Source organism: Ictidomys tridecemlineatus, chromosome 2 (genome assembly GCF_052094955.1).
Source record: "Ictidomys tridecemlineatus isolate mIctTri1 chromosome 2, mIctTri1.hap1, whole genome shotgun sequence".
Taxonomy (NCBI): domain Eukaryota; kingdom Metazoa; phylum Chordata; class Mammalia; order Rodentia; family Sciuridae; genus Ictidomys; species Ictidomys tridecemlineatus.
The window spans coordinates 192,066,254-192,085,790 of NC_135478.1; the positions used below are offsets into that span (position 1 = coordinate 192,066,254).

General features: G+C 34.0%; 1 protein-coding gene across 2 annotated transcripts in view; it reads left to right on the plus strand.

Moving 5' to 3' along the window:
• Positions 1–431: 431 nt before the first annotated feature.
• Positions 432–19,537, plus strand: part of Samtor (S-adenosylmethionine sensor upstream of mTORC1) — a 78,568-nt gene continuing 59,462 nt past the window's right edge. Inside the window, exons 1-2 of one of the 2 annotated variants that reach the window (XM_040291566.2) lie at positions 432–929; positions 16,529–16,670. In XM_040291566.2, coding sequence (XP_040147500.1) covers positions 770–929; positions 16,529–16,670 — 302 coding nt within the window. In that variant the 5' untranslated portion in view covers positions 432–769. The remainder of the gene's footprint in view (positions 930–16,528; positions 16,671–19,537) is intronic. The other variant, XM_005332306.4, reaches the window with a different exon arrangement.

The window sequence follows — 19,537 nt, forward strand, 5'->3', positions numbered from 1 at the left end:
CTTTTCTTGGCCTTGCCTTTCCCCACTTTCTGTGTCCTTTAACCATCAAGAGTAGCATTAATCACTTTTGGTGGGTGAGTTATACCAGCCTTTGGTACCCAGGCCTCTTCTTATGCCAAAGAAAGCATGTAAGCCTTAGTCAGCTGAAATGTAAAATTCCTGTGATGTCAAGTCATGGTAAAGAGTATCTAGAAAGCTAAAGGAAACCTGCATGGATGTGACAGGGTGCAAGGAAGGCTCAGGTAGAGGACTCTGGCCGCATGACACTAAATTATAAAACAGCGGGTGGAAAAGCCACAAAACTGCAAAACCTGGATGGTAGAACGAAGCCCAAACTAAGCAAATTAAGATGCGCAAGCGCATTGCTCACTGCGCGAATCCCCAGGCCGCACCATTGCGCCTGCGCACAAAATCCGGGGAGGGGCGGCGTAGATGGGCGCCCGGGGCCCAGCTCTCCCACCGCCTCAGCACCCCTCCGCCTGTGAGCCCCGCCTCCTCCAGCTGCTCGCCTTCCCAAACAACCGGGTGCGCCGCCGCCGCTCTCTGTCCATTGGTTCCAAGGCTATTCCGTTTCCGCCCAGCCCTCCATAGTCCACCAATCGGCTTGGGCGTTTGGTTAAGGGGCCACCTTCGAGGCTGTCGCTCCGGCTCCTCTGCCTCCTCCGGCTGCTGCCTCCGCTGCTGCCTCCTCCTTCCCCACCTCCTCCGTCCGGGGAGCGTCTGCGGGGGCCTGAGGGGCGGCGGCGGCGGCGGCGGCGGCGGCTGCGATATGGAGCCAGGGGCCGACGGCCGACGTGTGGCTCGCGGGCAGGGGGCCGGGCCCCCGAGCACTCCGCAGCCCCGGGATCAGGAGCGGAAGCTAGAGCAGGAGAAGCTCTCGGGGGTGGTGAAGAGCGTCCACCGGCGGCTCCGCAAGAAGTATCGAGAAGGTAAACAGCCAGCAGAGCGAGGGGGAAGGGAGGCCACATCACCCCCAGCCCCTTGTCACCTCTCTCCTCCTCCCCGAAAGGCCACCATTGAAACCTAAAGGAGCTGCACGTCAGCCCCTGCGAGGGTTGGTCTCCCAGGACGGGTTTGAGCCCTCGGTCGGCGTCAGGCGGGCTCCTCCCGCCCCCTTTTCTTCAAGGGCCGTTCGGGGGAGTTCCAGGCCTGTGGAGGAACTGCGTCCCCACCCCCTCCAAACCCCTGTCCCCAGCCAGGGTGCTGAGGTTGTTGTCACCACACACACACACACACACACACACACACACACACACTCCAGGAGGAAGGGGTCGCTCATTGCGAGAGATGAGAAGAGAAGGTAGAACAGGGAGACAGGTAAGTCCATTTGTGAAAGACTGATGGAGAGAAGCTGAAATGCTGCTCTCTCCCTTGCGCCTGACCACCCTGTTGTTCGTTCTCTCTCGGCCCGACCCCCTTGCTGGTACCTCTTTCCTATTGCCATGCCCAAGCTTCCTCTCCTAGACTTCCAGGGCTGCGAAGTCAGCAGGCCTTTTAGCTGACTGCACTTCACCTTGTTGAAAGGGGAACGGGTCACAGTCATGCCCCCACCCCATTCTTTAATACTTAGTGTTATGTAGTTAGGCTAGGATGAGATCTGGGGCAGGTCCTCAAAATGTTCAGTTTTAAGTAGTCTAAAAACCAGCAAGCCACCTAAAAACAGATGCCGATGAAGCCTGAGCCCCCTTAATGGAAGATCATAAGCAAGGGGAGAAGCCTTAGTACTTTTCCTTATTCCTGAGGAATGCATGTAGTTGGAGTCTACAGTTATCCTTGCTAGTTTAAAATATAGGCTTTGTACCTGTTTTATAAGATTTTGAATGTGAAAATCATCAGTATTTTCACATGCCTAGGAGAAATTTCTCTTTGTCAAAACTGCTTTAACTTTGAACTAGCTATCACTTTAGTTTAATTGGAAACTGAAAAGTCAGCAGCCTTCTAGTCTTATACTTAGTTAATAATTTAGGTTAGAAGCAAAATTATGACAGTGAAGGAACAAAGACATGTGAGATCATGTTACTTTTCAATAGTACATTTCAATTACTCTAAAAAGTTAAAGCTTAGTGTCTTTGTTTCTTTGAATATACTTGAGTGTTTCATTTAAAAAACTATTGGAAGTTTTCTTTCCTTGGCAACTCAAGGCTGGCTTTTAATAGAGGTTACTTAATTAGTCATCACCAAAGATGGCTTATAGTATTATTTAATAGGTATCAAAAGAAAGAGATTTATCAAGCATAGTTAATATACTGAAATTTGATTTTTGAAATAATGCTTTAAACCCATCCACAATTTATTCAATAAAATGAGTAGTCACCATAGCAACAATTGCATCATTCTTGATATTCAAAGAATTCACTTACATAATGGCATTCACTATAGATTTTTATGTTGAAAAAAAGAGAAAATATATGGACACACTTTCCTGCAATTTATAGTGCAGTTTTGTACAAATTTAATTAAGTGTATCTTTTTAAAGAAAAAAAATGATTTAAATATAATTCAGTTACCATTTCTACTTTTTATAATTTTATTATTATTCATTTATTCATAAATAAATAGGTTCACTTAAATTAACATAGTGCCAATGTGTCATCATCTCTTTAAGTGCTGTTTATACTTGCTTAGTCCCCACATGTTGAAACATGTCTTTAATCCAGAATATTAACCATGGGAACACTTGTTTATAATGAGAATTAGTTGTTGGAAGTTACCAGAACTAGAATATATAAGTGTAGTTCAGAAGTGAATGATCTAGTGTGCTTCTGGGCAGGTAAAATCCCGGCAATCTAAACATTTGAATGAGACTGTTCTTTAGACATTTTAATGGCCTGAATTCTCTCAATGATCTAGACTTCTCTAGGCTTTGCTCCAGTGATATACAAAGCCCTACCAGTGAACTAGCAAAATAAATGATCCTAATGAGTATGCCTTTTCTACCTTTGTTTTTAACATGGGCCAAATCTTAGTTGTGAAAAATCCTGTGAAAAAGTGATTTGGCATATAATTCTAAAGAAATAATTTTTATTGTTTTACTTCAAGGACTCAGTATTTTAATATTTATGGTCGCTAATTGGTAAACATATTTTACAAGTTGCAAGTCAGCTGTTATCAGAAGAAAATATAAACTGTGCTGCAGATCAGCCTACAAAGGCCATTTAATTCATTTGTACTCCTTTTTAAACAATTTTTATCAGAAAATGGCAGCATAGAATTTTGGAATATAAGACTAAAAGGATCCTTATCATTTATTAATAATTCCTAAATTTTTTGATCAGAAGACTCATCTGGGTACCTTTAAAAAAATTCCTGCATTCTACCTCAGATCTCTAGTTTTAGAATCCTTATAGTTGAGTCTAGAAATTTGTTAGATACATTTTGGAGTGCTTAACTAAACTAATTTCTTCATTTTACAGATGAATTGAACCGAGTCCCAAAAGGTTAAAATAACTTGCTTGAAATTTGGATAGTTCATCATTAACATTATTCAAATTTTATAGAAATAATAAATATTTTCCTCCTATTTTCTAACCTAATATTGTTAACTAAAAGTGGAAAGTAGAAAACAGCCCTCAGGTTAGGGAAAAGGGTATAAATTGATGGAAAGGGATGATTCATTGGATAGGTATGATTAGCTGAGTTGGCTATATGAAGCATGGATGGGTTTTTCAAGGGGATATGATAGGAGAAAAAAGAAGTTGGGATGGAAAAGGAGGCAAAGTAGTCATTGAATAGTAAGAATATCAATGAAGGCTGGATAATGAGTGGGGTTGGAGAAAAGAGAATTTTTCCTTGTTTCTGGAAGTGGAAATGAAAATGAAGCAGAAAGAAGGATAAAAATGAGATTTTTCTGTTGTGATAGGAAAAGATTTCTCTCTGCTATCCTAGTCTGCTCATATGGTTCACGTTGATAGTGATGTGTAGGCTTGGGATGGGGGTCAGTGAATAGGATTATGAAGACTAACTAAACTAAGTTTAATGCACTCTTTTACCACTTTTTCTCTCTGAACTCCATTTTACTGTCTGTCCTTTATTATTACTTAGAGATCCTGTGCCAATGTGTGAAGAAGAAATTGGAGATGAAGGTCGGTGTTTGAGGTAGTACTGTATTTTGAAGTGGTTACTAAAAGAAAATGTTAGAGAAATGCCTAGCAGTGGTGGTGTAAAGGAGTGCTTCTGATATCAGCAGATAAGACACAGTAGTTTAAATTGAGTTTATATAAATGGAAATATTTTTGCACATTATAAGTGTTTTATGTCTTCACAGATTTTTTTTATAACTTTATTTATTTATTTAGTTAGTTATTTTTATGTAGTGCTGAGGATCAAACCCAGGGCCTTGCATGTGCAAGGTGAGCACTCTACCGCTGAGCCATCACCCCAGCCCACAGATTTTTTAAAACTTAGAAACACTGTCTCTATTATTTTTCATATTTTGATTGGTATGTTATAATTATATATAAAATGGGATTTATTGTTACATATTTGTACATGTGCATGATATAACAACATAGTTTGATCAATATCATTCTCTAGTATTTTCTCTTTCCCTCCCTGCTGTACAAAATCTAAAAAAACAATTTTAAGGGGGTACCAGGGATTGAAGTCAGGGACACTCCAACAGTGAGTCACAACCCCAGCCCTATTTTAGATTTTATTTAGAGACCAGGGTCTCACTGAGTTGCTTAAAGCCATGCCATTGCTGAGACTGGCTTTGAACTCCCAGTCCTCCTGCCTCAGCCTACTGAGCCACTGTGCCTGCCAGAATTTTTAAATTTGACCTCCACACAAACCACAAAAATGTTAAATGTATCATAAAAATTATATAGCTTATTAATAAAAAAGAGCTAGTTTTGTTTTCCAAACAAGGACATCATTGTTAATCAGTTGTGCCTTATGAGTATATCTCAAATTGAGAACTGAACTAAAGATGTGTATTTTCAGTTGTCTTTATGTGATTTTTTTCCCCCTATAATTCTATTCCTATGAACCCATTTCTGCAATGATTATTATGCCTGGCATTTCTTTTTTCCAAACTTAAAGTCTTCTTGTAAAAATCCTAAGAAAATGAAGAAAATGTAAAAAGCTGCAGCTGTCAGGAATAAAAGTACGATTCCATTCTATTTAAATTTTTAAAGCTATCTTCTGACTCTCCTTAGGAAATTTTATCAATTTATTCATTCTCTGAATTATTCTACATATCAAAAAATATTAAAACAGTTTATCACATAAACCTATGAAACATAAATAAAAAAATACACACACACACACACACACACACACACACACACACACACCTCAAACTGTTAAGAGTAGTATTTTAATCTGGATACGTTGGCACATGCCTGTACTCCCAGAGGCTCAGAAGGCTGAGACAGGAGAATCAGGAGTTCAAATCCAGCCTCAGCAATGGGCAAGGCACTAAGCCACTCAGGGAGACCCTGTCTCTAAATAAAATACAAAATTGGGCTGGGGATGTGGCTTAGTGGTTCAGTGCCCCTGAGTTCAATCCCCGGTACCAAAAATAAATAAGTAAGTAAATAAAAAAATAAGACAGGTTACTGATACAGAAGCAGAAAAGGAGAACACAGGAGAGGTTGGTTCTGTGGACTGAGTCCAGAAACAAAATAATGTTACAAAGGTTAACAGTTGTCAGCAGAATTTTGGTGTCAAGGACTAAGTAACCTCATTTAGATGATTAATGCTTATTATTTAAATTCTTCATAGTTTGAAACAAAAAGTGAGCTTAAGTTGGTAATTTAAGCTGAAAAATACATTTGGGATTGCTTATTCGATAGCAAACATGTAAAACAAGGGAACTGTGGTGGCAGAGAGGAGAGCTTTGAATTAGAAATAAATTTGAACTAAAACTAGATGTCTAAAAATGATAGAATGATAAGGTTGTAAGGTTGGTGTTTTTGCTGTAAAATAGTTTTGAAATTGTTTTAAAAATTAGGATTACAGACTGTTTTTAATTAAACTTTTTTCCCATCTTCAGTGGCCCTTCATCATAGCTGCTTACTGACAACTCTGTGGCCCCAAGGTTTTACTAGATACTCTTTTGTTTTATAGGTGTTTCAAGTGAAATTTTGCATTTTCTTTTTATGCTTTTTCTATAGCATAAAATATCTCCAATTATAGAATGAGAAATTTTTTTGTGTGATAAAATCTTTGCTTGATCATCAAATAAGTAAAGTTAAAAAAAACTCTACAGAAAATCTAGTTAACTTTGCCCTAGGGAATTTGAACTGCCATAGGATAGGGGGGCACATGGACTTAATAATCAGTAACACTAAGAGATAAAGAACAGCGATTCAGTCATTTCAGTGAAGAACATTTGGAGGCAGGCACTGTATGTTAGCTCTTTGATTTTGTTATCACTAGACATCTGTATGGTATCTTTATAGGGACTTTTGCATTTCAAAATATGCACTAGAATTATTGTTGCAGATCTTTTGACTGATTTATGGAAAAAATAAAATAATAAATGTAGTGCTTCTTACCCTTGGTTCAATATAAGTGTTATTTTTAGAACCTTGTAGAACACAGGCATCTGTATTTTTTAAAAGCTCCTTAGGGTATACAGTGTACAAATAGATTGAGAACATGAATCAAAGTACTGTAGATTGCAGTAGGAAGGAATCTAAAAGAAAGGAGACTGATTAAGAGCCTTTTATATTTAACTGATTTAGAACTGATAACAACCTGAATAGTAGTAGTGATCGTGAAAATAAAAACACAAATATTGTGAAGGTCAGAGAAAGGAGTTTTAGTGAGAGCAAAGGGAAAGAGACAAAGATAATGCCAGGATTTTTTGACTGAGAAAATGTTAATAGTAGCCATTAACATCCAGGAAATGTGGAATGTGTACGTTTGAATAGGGTTGGGGATAAAGAGAATAAGGTAGACAGGCAGGTTGGCTTACTATACGGATGAGACAATGATTTAGTTTGGAATAGATTTTTTGGGGAATTTAGGATTGGAAGCCCTCTACTTGGAGCTTAAGATTTGAGGGCAGATGATAATGTGTAACTGAGGACAGATCCTTGGAAGATATCAGTAGTTAGGATTTAAAAGAAGAAAGCAGAACTTTTGCTGAACAAGAGATTATTCCCAAAGATTTAGTTTCTACACTGCCAAGTGCTAACACAATAATAGAACTATACCCTTGGCTATTTATGCTTTATTTATAGCAAAGGTGCTAAAAGTGACAACCAGTAGTTCTCAACAGTGAAATATAACATTGTTTAAGAAAATGGAGATTTGCTTTGATTTTGAAAGATTTTCAGTCATTGCTTACTTAAGGGTAGTGATTTTGCATATGCCATATTTATATCATGCTTGCAGCTTTAAGTATCCAAGATACTGGTTCTTAGGTTTTAGTGAGCTCTAGAATCCTCTGGTGAAATTTTAAATGCTAATTTCTTTTTTTCTTTTTAATTAATTTTTTAATATATGACAGTAGAATGTATTAAAATTCTTATTACACATATAGAGCACAATTTTTCATATCTCTGGTTGTATACATAGTATATTCACACCAATTCATGTCTTCGTATGTGTTTTTTGGATAATAATGTCCATCACATTCCACCATCATTTCTAACCCCATGCTCCCTTCTTTCCCCTCCCACCCCTCTGCCTTATCTTGAGTTCCTGTATTCCTCCTATGCTCCCTCTCCCTACCCCACTATGAATCAGCCTTCTTATATCAGAAAATGCTTGGCATTTGGTTTTTGGGGATTGGTTAACTTCACTTAGCATTAAATGCTGATTTCTAGGCCACCAGAAAGCATTCCATGGATTTGAGCTTGGAGCCTAGGAATTTGTGTATTTAATCATCTCTTGTATGATTCTAATGAAAATGCCCGCTTTTTGGAAAAAACACTAATCCCAAGATTTTTCTTAGAAAAACAAGGCACTTTGATGCAAAAGAATATGTTTTATCTTGTAAGCTGTAATTGAATTTTATATTCACTCCTTATTTGTGTTATCTAGAACCCAGGGGTGCTTTACCATTGAGTTACTTCCCCAACTTTCTTTATCTTTTGAGACAGGGTCTCTCTAAGTTGACCAAGCTGGCCTCAAACTTGAGAATGTCATGCCTCAGCCTCTAAAGTAGCTGGGATTATAGGCATGCCCCACCATGCTGGGCCTACTTGTTTTTAAGGCACAATGTCCTTAGAAGTAGTTTTCTTTAAAATTCTCCATTGACACTTTTTACAAATTTATTGATTTCTTATTATTAGTTTTCAATTTTGTTGTTATTTCAATAGTGGAAATAGTACACATGCATTGTTATTTAAATAATTCAGGCAAATTTATCACATAGTCCCTGTTATTCCACCTGTCTTTGCAATAATTTGTTAACTCAGAAAAATCCATCTAGGAATGGTGTCATATGCCTGTAACCCAGCTTCTTAGGAAAATTGAGGCAGGAGGATCACACCTGGAACCCACTCTGGGCAACTTCATAATACCCTTTCTCAAAAAAAAAAAAATTGAAAGGGCTGTGGATATAAGTCAGTACATACCTAGTATGCATGAGACCCTGGGTTTAGTCGCTAGGACAAAGAAGGAAGGAAGAAAGGAAGGATGAAATCCAGTCACCTTTTCTCTCTTAAATCTAAAGATTGTTTATCATATATAACCAAGATAAAAAATTAACCTAGGATATAAAGCTCTATGTACATAGTATTTGTGAGAGCAATCTTATACATTATTCCAATTTTAATAATTGACGATTGTGTTGACCTTCCTATGTCATCAACTATTAATCCCTTGTGAAGATTAACTGTATAGATGTATGACTACACAGATATTTTGGATAGTTCTTTTGGAGTTAACATTTTTTTTTGTTGTTTTTTAAATATTGTTTAGTTGTCAATGGATCTTTATTTATTTATATGTGGTGCTGAGAATTGAACCCAGTGCCTCACACATGCTAGGCAAGTGCTCTACACTGAGCCACAACCACAGCCCCTGGAATTACCATTTTTATAAGTTATTGGCAATTACCAAAAGCAGCGGAATCCCAGCCTTCTTCAAGTTTCCATTTATATAGATATTCTTCTACTCACAAATGTTGTTTCAGGGAGGTGTTCACAAGTCCTTTTGCTGAAGGTTAAGTGTTACACTAATTAAGTGATCTGTGGAGTCAAACAATATCTATACAGTTAATCTTCACAAGGGACCTGATATTTCTGGATTATCTCCATCTTTCTTACAGAGTATTAGTCAAAGACTTTTGCATGTTAAATTAGGTATTTTATCTAAATATGTTTATAATAAAAGGCTCTAATCCAAACAGAAAAGATATACTGGGAGCCAAATTGTGTTTGTAGATATTAAGTTTAATCCCTGAATTATTTTGTTTTTTAATCAAAGTTGACTCTAGTTCATCCCAGCCCTCATGGCTCTTTGTATTATTTCACCAGGCATTTGAGTTTATAACCTTGTCACAGACAATTGGTTTTGAGTCATAATATACAATGGGTTCATCTGAAGAGCCTTAGAATAAATAATCATTTCCTGCTCTAGATCCCTCCATGAAATTTCTGGGTGATTCCAGTGTTCATCTAGCATTGATCTTGAGACCCACTGCCAGAAATCTAACAAATAATGCACTTACAGAGATTAAATAATTGCATTTAACTGACAAATGTTCATTTGTTTGTGGTTAGTAGAATCATTATACTTTGCTCTATTGCATACCTTCATTCATAGCCTTAAAAATTCATAAATTCAAAACTCGGAAAGAGAGGCAAGGTGCTATAGTGTTTAGGAGCATAACGTTGAAAACTCTTTGAACTTGTTCCCACTCAGTCATGAGTTTCTCTACTTTCCTCATGTTAGAGAAAATGACCCTTGAAGGTTCTTTAAACTTGACTTTGGTAATCTGGTTATCTACAGGTACAGCATCTTAAGGTCTATATTTGGAAATATGCCTAAGTCAATCAAATAAATTGTTTTGAATTTCCAAAGGTTCAAGATTTGTTTATGATACTCATCTTTGGGGGTTTCGTTGTTGTTATCAATCGTTGGCTTGTTTAGAGAACTTGATGGATCTCAAATTTAATGTGCTCATCACACATAATTTTAAAAAATCTTTTAAAATTTGTTTTAATTAGTTATACATGACAGTAGAATGCATTTATGCACTTTGATATATCATACATAGATGGGATATAATTTCTCATTTTTCTGGGTGTACATGTTGTAGAATCATATTGCTTATGCAGTCACATGTATACATAAAGTAATAATGTCTCTTCTGTTCTACTATCTTTCCTATCCCCACATTCCCTCCCCTTCCTTTACTTCTCTCTCTACCTAATCTAAGGTAACGCTATTATTCTCTAGTTCCCCCCCACACACACACCTTATTGTGAATTGGCATTTGCATATTAGAGAAAACGTTTGGTCTTTGTTTTTTTGGGGATTCGCACATCATTTTCAAAACCTAAATTTATTGAGTTATATTTTATATACTTAAGATTGCATCCATTTAAAGTATATAATTTCATGAGTGAAGAGAAATTATGCACCTATGAAACCATTGTCACAATCAATATAGAAGAGTATCATCACCTCAGTATTCCCTCATGTTCTTTTGTAGTCTCTCTCTATATTCCCTGTCCTACTTATCTCTTGTTGCTATAGTTTCATCTCCACCCTTAGAGTTTATGTACATAAAACTGCAGAACATTTTCTTTTACATTGAACCATTAGTGCATTGTTAATCTTTGGTGTTGAGGCTAAACTGCCAAGAATAATTACGTGTTTTTTTTTTTTTAGGCAAATAAAAGATTGTATTTGTAAGAACACTTAAGATATCTGCTCCCTTAGCAAATTTCAATTATATGTATCATAACCAGGGTATACATTAGATCTTCTGAGCTTATTCATTTTATAAAGTTTGTACCCTTTGATAAACATCTGCCCCCTTGTTTCTTTTGCCCTTCCAACCCCTAACATTCACCACCTTACTCTCTGTTTCTCCAAGTTCTACTGTTTTATAAATTACATGTAACATTTTTCTGTCTGATGTTATTTCATTTAACATAATGACCTTCAAGTTCATTAATATTGTCAAAGTGGCAGGATTTTGTTCTTTTTAAAGACTAATGATCATTGTATATTTATGCACCATTATCTAAGTTATAGTATATCTTCTAAGAATAAGAATTAAGATAGAGATATTGAGAATAATAATAATATTTCTAGTGAATTTCTAAACATCAGATGATCCTCATGTATAAAAATGCACTAATCTTTGTACAACCTATTCTTCCTCCCACCCCCCTCCATCTACAGGTAACTTCCTGTCTGTTTTGTGTGGATACTAATCATTTCTCCTTAGGTTTATAGGTTTTTCAAAAAGATCTGTGTACTATTATCAAAAAACTTAATAGATGTGACTGTACTTCTGGCTCCACGTTTTTTTATTGACAATAAGGCAAGAAAAAAATTGAAAAATTTTGATCAGCTTTAAACAATGGAATTTACAGAAAAATCATCTCTAACTTATTGTTTTTTTCTAAAACTTTCTGGTCTTTAAGAATAGTCATTATTTTGAAATGTTCAAATTTTACTGCTTTGGAGCTACTACTGTTGGTTGACAGCTATCTGCTGCCTTTTAAATTAACAACTAAATTTGATTTGTCTTTAATTTTGGTGTTTAATACATATTTCAAGTTTGGTAAAAATTTAAATATTTTCTGCATCAGCTTGATACCATGATTAAGTTCTGTAGTTTATAAAATATATAAGTCAAAAGTAGTCTTTGCTTTTTAATTTATGTATTCTAATGGGAAAATCACTCCTGATTTTAATAGAATATATATTGTAATAATGGTAGTTGCATATATGGGGGAATTGTAAGATGATCAACTGGCAGATAAAACCTCTCCAAAAAAAAAAAAAAAAAGGATGAATTCAGTTACGTTTCAAAGGAAAAAAGAATTTGCTATACCAGATGGCAGGAGAGGAGTTAATTCATATGGGAAGATTAGTTTATCAAGGAGTTTCTAAGGTTAATGTAATTTAAGAACTTTTATAGAAATGTTCTTGAATGTATTAAGGACAATTTTTGTTTCATGTTTCATTATATTTGATATTTTACAAAGACAGTTACAAAGTCATAATAAATAATCATAAAATTATTAAAAATTTAACTTAAGATTAGTGAGTGTACTATTTCTTTTTTCCTAGTTGTCACTGTCTTTTTATAGGCAGTAACTCTTTATTCTGTTGTGAACATATAATGTGATAAAAGTGAGTTTAGTCAGTAATTATGGTATTATTTTGATGTAGGACCAGGATTCAGAATAATTCGGTTCATTGGTTTCCAGATTGAACTTAAAGTTGACAAGTTGGCATCACTCCTTTTTAAAAGTATGAGTTAGATTTTTTTTTTAAATAAGTGTTGCAAAATGTAAATATAGCGAAAATACAATAAATATAAGTCATGTTAATGTGGCTTTTGTTCAAGAATTTTGAAGGCAATTAGACAACTTTATCTTTTAGACTGGGCAGAGTTTTAAGTTAGTTTTAAAACTGTGTGTTTGAACAAGTGATTGCTGATTCCTTCTCTAAATTTATTCTTCTAGTTTGGCTGTAGAGTGTTTATTAACTTAACTTTTAAGTTGCAGAACATATTTTTTTAATTGTGCTTTCTAAGTAATTTTTTAATTCTCTGTAGTTAGGTAAAGTAAAATGTATATACTTGTTGGAGATCATTCTTATTCTCTCTCTTGTGAAATTGGATTATATTAAAATTAAGTATTTCTGTTGATTAAAACCTGATATTAAAAATAAATATTGAAGCCATATATTGAGAGAATACATATCTTTATATGTGAAAAAGGTAGAAATATGTAATATAAAGATATAAATACCCTTCTACAAATCATTTCATTTCAAAAATAAGAAATAACTTATCAGCCTGAAGGTACCTGATCTCAGCTGTTCTAAGACACATTTTTTTCAATGATGCCTGTAAAAGAAAAATGGGTAAAAAATAGGGGGGTCATGATTTTGAGTTATTCACAAGTGTCATCATGTTAAAGAATGACTACTTATTAATTTGTTGAGAACTAGGATTATAACTTGAATACTTTAAACATTACTTGTAGTGCATTCACTAGACCTTTGAGCAGACCTCAGGAAGCTCTAGTTCCTCATTTTCTTTCTGATAATGAAAAGTATTTTCATTTTATGTGAGACAATCTTACATATGCACACACACACACTTACACACATACACATATTTGGCTAAGTTAGCAGAGGGATTTCCTATATATACTGGGCTCTCTTTAACCATTAACTTTTTTTGGTGTTTAGAACCCAAATCATAGACTATTTTGAAATTACTTTGCTTAAAGGTTGAATACATTATTTTGAATATTGTAAAACTCTAATAGCCTTTTTGAAAAACTTAATTTTTCCCATGTTGTTTTGTTTTAAAATTTTCATTTATTCACAATTATACCTCACTAAGCTTCCTAGGTATTCCAGAAATAGATTTTTCTTATAACTAAGGGGCATACTTATAACTATTTTTGGTCAATTCTATAACTGCCAGACATGTAACATAATGCATATCTAGTAGCTGAGATTTGATACATTTTTGTTGAATAAATACTTGAATACAAAGTTCTGTGTCCTGGATGTCATATGGGACACAAGAAACATTAAGTTTGTGTCTCTTTTATTATATTATTTACTATATTTTATTTACTTGTTTTTCCCGTTCCTTTGATTGCTAGTGCCTGCTCATTAGATTTATTATTCTCTATAGTGCTTAATAGAGTATTTTTTGAGCAAGCCTATTGAAAAGAACAAAAATGTATTAAATTGCTTTGTTCTCAATTGTATATTTAAGTGTACATTTACAATTAACAATTTTCAGGGTCAGCACACATTGTGCAGAGTCTCTACTGTTAATGAAAACATTAAAAATTGAAGTTGTATATAATTAGTTTCAACTGAATAAGCCTACAAATTTTGAATTCTTCCTTAAAACATTAAAGGAGCCAACAGTAAGTCTTAAAACTCCAGTTTTGTGGAATGGAAAAGTTTTGTGGAGTGGGAAAAAAACAGAGGTTGTTTAAAAAGCTATAAAGCAGTAGTTTCTGTATATTTACAGTTGTTTTTGTATCTTTTAGCCAGTTGGTAATTATAGAATAAATTGAGTTTCAATATACCATATGCAGTAGAATGTCAAGAACTCTAGAAATTTGTAGTGCCTTTTGATACCCCATGGATCCCTGATCCTCAGCTGTGGTAGACAGACACTGAACTGGGTCACTAGCCCTAATAGTGTTCCAGATTTGTTTTTTCTGTTCTTCCTTTCTCTAACACTGCTGAAGCCAATGAGTCCCCTTATTCAGTATCTATGTGCAGACTTGAATGTTGTTAACAATCCTTGGTTCACGTGTATAGGAACTGGTAATTAAATACTTCAGCTTCCCATCTTTTAGGTGCACAGTCCCAGAAGCATTATGTATGCTTCTTAGTCATTCACAGCAGCAACTTCAGTAATGTACCCTTGTGCTGTTAATTTTATCTCTCTTCTGGTCTTTCTATGTACTTTCTCACTCCTGTTGCTTAGAGTTATCTCCCAGATATAACTACTTTTAATCAAGTCTTTGTCTTCAGTTGTATTTTTTATATAATCTAAAGTAAATCTATCAGAAAGAAAATCCATTTGTGTTAAACATATCTTTTCTGAAATGTATTTTATCATATAACTTTTGTTTAACTTATATAATATGTACTTTATATAGGGCTGTAAAAAAAAGTTCAAACAAAGGGCCTTTTAGAGTTGATATTGATCTTAACAAAACATAACATGCCTTTCAAATTATACTGTACCTCACTAAACCATATCAAATCTGATGGATAAAGTTAAGAATAGTGTTATGAATTATCATAGGTTTATGAAAGAACCATTAATCAAAACATTGTTTGAGGACATCCTGTACCTCTCCAGAGATTTGACAGCTACATCTCAAAGATGTTGCTAAAATTGAGGTATTTTTGAGAATTTAGAAAAAAAAATTTTGCTTGTTTTTAGTTGACAGATAATGCTAGTATATGGTATAAAAAAATTGAGAGCCCTATCATTATACAAATATTAATTATTAATGGAAATGTTATTATATAAATGCATAATATACACTATTTGAGGTTTAAACTTATAATTTAGACTGAGACTAGTACCACAATCATTTTAATTGAGTAATGTGTATATGAGGGAGTGTTTGTACCCATACTTCTCTTTCTTGACTTGGTTAAACTAGAAGGCTAATAGTTGATTTTCAACTCAGGACTTATTAGGCTGAGAGCCTAAAATAGCCAGGTAATGGGATTAATTGGAAGTTTTTCAAATTAGTTTAGATGTGTCAATTGTTACTGTAATTCATTTTCTATTAAAAAAAAACTCTTTAAGCTGAAATTCGATAATTTTGCTTGGAGAAAGAGCTGTGGCATAATGACCATCTCTCCATTTAGTTCTGTTCTTTTTTGTTTTGGTACTGAACCTGGAGGTTCTTTTCCACTGAACCACATCCCCAGCTCTTTTTATCTATCTATCCATCTATCTGTCTATCTATCTATTTATGTTGAGAGGGTCTTAGTAAGCTGCTTAGGGTCTCACTGATTTGCTGAGGCTGGTCTCAAACCTGTAGTCCTCCTCTCTCAGCCTCCTGAGTCACTGAGATTACAGGTGTGCTCCACCTCTCACCCAGCATCTCTTTACATTTTTCAGTTGGTTCTGGCAAGACATGTCTGTATCTGAAGACATTGAGTGAATCTACACTGTTAATTTTTGTTTATTCTTTACCTTTAAAGCTGTGTTAATATTCTTTGGACAAACCATTCCCCAGCCATTCTTTATCAGTCTTCATTGTGATGTTTCAAATCTTATATTAAATGTAATGACTGATTTAATTTTCTAAAACAGTGGTAGCTCAATAGGTAATGTAATCAGCTTATAGTTTTTATTTAGAACACTTGTAATAGCTAAAAACTTTGGAGAAACTTCTAAAATACTTTGTTCTAAGCAGCATTTTTGCCTTAGGATTATAATTCTTTACAGTAAGTCTAAGAGCAAGTCCAGCTTTGTGAATAAAAATATTTACTTGTTTGTTAATTTCTATTGTTATCTAACCTTTATACAAGGAACTGATAAGCATATAGAGAAACAGTTTCAAGTGTTTCTGCCCTGTTCCTGCAAGGTTATAGAAAAAATAATGTTTGACTGCCCATTCACCTATTGTCAACTATCAGTGTATCTTTAGTTTATGAACCAATAACTCATATATTGATATAAATTTTATTATGTTTGATTTACAAATCCATCCATTCAAAATGGTAAAATTATCAAATCATCATAATACAAATGATGATTCTATTTACACAAAGGAACTTTTAAAATATGTTTAAAACTATTTTAAATTTTAGTGAAATTAGATTATACGTGTTTAAGCAAGATTAATTCATTTAGTATTTTTTCCTTTGTTTTTAGTGGGAGATTTTGATAAGATCTGGCGAGAACACTGTGAAGATGAAGAAACACTTTGTGAATATGCTGTTGCAATGAAAAATTTGGCAGATAATCATTGGGCAAAAACCTGTGAAGGTGAAGGTCGCATTGAATGGTGTTGTAGGTGAGTGTTCTTATGAACTAATATTTTTGATTTCTGATGTATTCTTTTAATTTTTTACTCTAAGTGATGCTATGTATAATTTATTGTACCAAAATGGAAAACTAGAAATACTATAAAACAGGCATACAACTATAATGCACCAATAAAAAATGTGGAATGAATAACAAAAAAAGATGTTGTCATTTAAACGACCTTTTTTCTTACTTGCTTTACTTTTCCTTGGTTTATTTCTTTTTTTCAGTGAAAATGTTTTTTGTTGACATAAAATTTATTTTTCTGTTGAAATTTTTGAAATGTGATTTTTAAATATGGTAACATTTGAACATTAAGATGGAAAATTTAATAAGACATTTAATAATTTTAATAAGATTTAAACATTTTAAAATAGAAAAGAAAGGACTTAATACTTCACTCATGCATAATAAGTTATAGAATAGAAATTGCTTTAGATAACTATATTTGGATTCAGTAAAAGTGAATATTTTGATATTTAAAAACATACCAAAAATTTTAGAATTCTGAATTTTTGTTGTATAATTCCGTGTATTTTAGCATTTATATAGACTTTGGATGTTTGTTTTCTTAAAATGTAAATTCTACTGTTAAAAAAAATCAGAAAATGAACTGCTCACATTCTTTTAATGTAGCACAATTATAAGAAAAGATTATATACTGACTGAATTTAAAAATGAATTCCCAGGAAATAAAACATCATCCTTTTTCATGAATAATAAATTTATGATGGCTTCCAGTTTAAATTTCCTTTCAATTATTTTTTATTTAAAAAGTTTTAATCTTATTTTAAAACTATGAAATAATATTTCATTTATTCAAAATATAGAAATTCTTTCATTTGTTTATTTAATAAATATTTAGCAACTGTCTACCAGTCACATTATAGGTACTGAGAGTACAAAATCAACTGAATACACAAAATCCTTGCCCTCATGGCACTTACATGCTAATAGGGGTGAGAGTCAAGAAAAAAACCCATTAATTAAATATACAATAGGTCAGAAAATAGTAAGTTCTGTGAGAAAAATAAAACAAGGGGGGAAAAAAAACACAGTTTTAAGTAGGATCTAGAGAAAAGATCTCATTGACATGATACATGCAAAAGCCCTGGAAGAGATCAGAGAGAAAATCAGCCCTAACACTTCCAAAGGCCTTGAGGCAGAAGGATGCTGGCATATTTCACAAACAGCACAGACACTAATGTGGCTAGAGGAGAATGCGGGGGGCACTGGGTGGTGGTAGTGGTAGTAGAAAATAAGATAATAAACAGCTTGATTTTGTAGACTATTGTGAAAATACTGGCTTTTATTCTGAGTGAAACGAAGTCATTGGATGTTTTGACAAGAGAAAAGACATTTTATTAACTTTTTACAGTGTGTCAAAAATTTGTAAGAATTAATTTCTGTGTTAAGATTATTGGATAGGAATGGTAAAGGTGTAAGGCAACCAGTTAGAAGATTGCTGCACTAATCAAGGCAATAATCAAATTAGAATTGAATAGTTTTCTTGGAAAATGAGATAGTGAATTGATAGCACAGTGTACTAGAGTTAATGTTCAAATAAGTATACTGACTCAAGAGGGGCAAGGGAGATGATGATGTGTACACTGAGGTGATTCTGATGATCAGGTAAGAAAGGAGTTAAAAATATCAAGAGAGTGAGAGCAGTGACGAGGTGATAATGTGGGTTGTGGAGTCAGAAAACTGTGAATTGAACTAAGGAAGGAGCCAAAAAACAGGAGATGGGATGCTTGAAATTATATGATTTAATTTGCTTGGTTATAGAGAGAAAACAGTTATAAATCTGTTCTACACATTATACATTTTCTTCATCAAGCTAAGAAACAAGATAAAGTGTACTATAAAGCCAAGAATTTCCTTTGAAACAGAAAAAAAAATAATGTAATCCTGTCAAGAAATCAACACTGTTACTGTCTAAGTCCATCATTTTTGGCTTTTAACAATATTTCTTTTAAATTAGTATTCTGATATAGCAGGCAAGCCCTCAGACTTTATTTCTTAAATGGACTTTGATACATGGTAGTCTCATAGGAGCATTCATTGTTATCTTATACTTGTATAATGAATTATACTTCCCTCTTTTCCCCCTCCCTTGGATTTGTTTTATGAAGAATTATTGTATCTGCATGTGTTCTGAAACAAGTCACTTTTAGGGCAAACTGGTAAAAAAAAATAATTCAGATAAAACTGCTGAAAAAGGAATAAGATATGTTAATAAATATGCATATTACATATTTAGAATATGGTATCTTCTGCAGAACTTACATTTGTCCAAAGAGTGTTATGAACCAGGTTCAGTGGAACATGCATGTAATCCCAGTGACTTGGGAGGCTGAGACAGGAGAATTGCAAGCCTCAGCAATTTAGCAAGACCCTAAGTAACTTGGCGAGATCCTTTCTCAAAATAAAAAAAAAATTTAAAAGGATTTGGGTTGTAGATCAGTAGTAAAGTGCTCCCTTGGTTAAATCCCTATTGCCAAACAAAACAAAACAAAACAAAAATAAAAACAAGAGTTTTGGACAACAGAAACAAAAACTTAAAGAGATGTAACTCTCAAGTGCAATGTATTAGGCCCAACTGGATTTAGAAAAAAATTACAAATTATAGAATACATATGTGTATGCATACACACATAAGCACACACACACAGTGGGAAAATATCTTAAGACAAATTATAATAAGTTCAATTTAAATCCAAAGCTACTTTGAGCAAAAAGACTTTGAAGCAATATTGAATTTTGAAATTTGAATTGTATAATTTTAACTTGAATTATATGCAATTCCTTTCTTCGATAATTTTAAGAGAACAGTTTCACTTCAGAAGCTAAAGT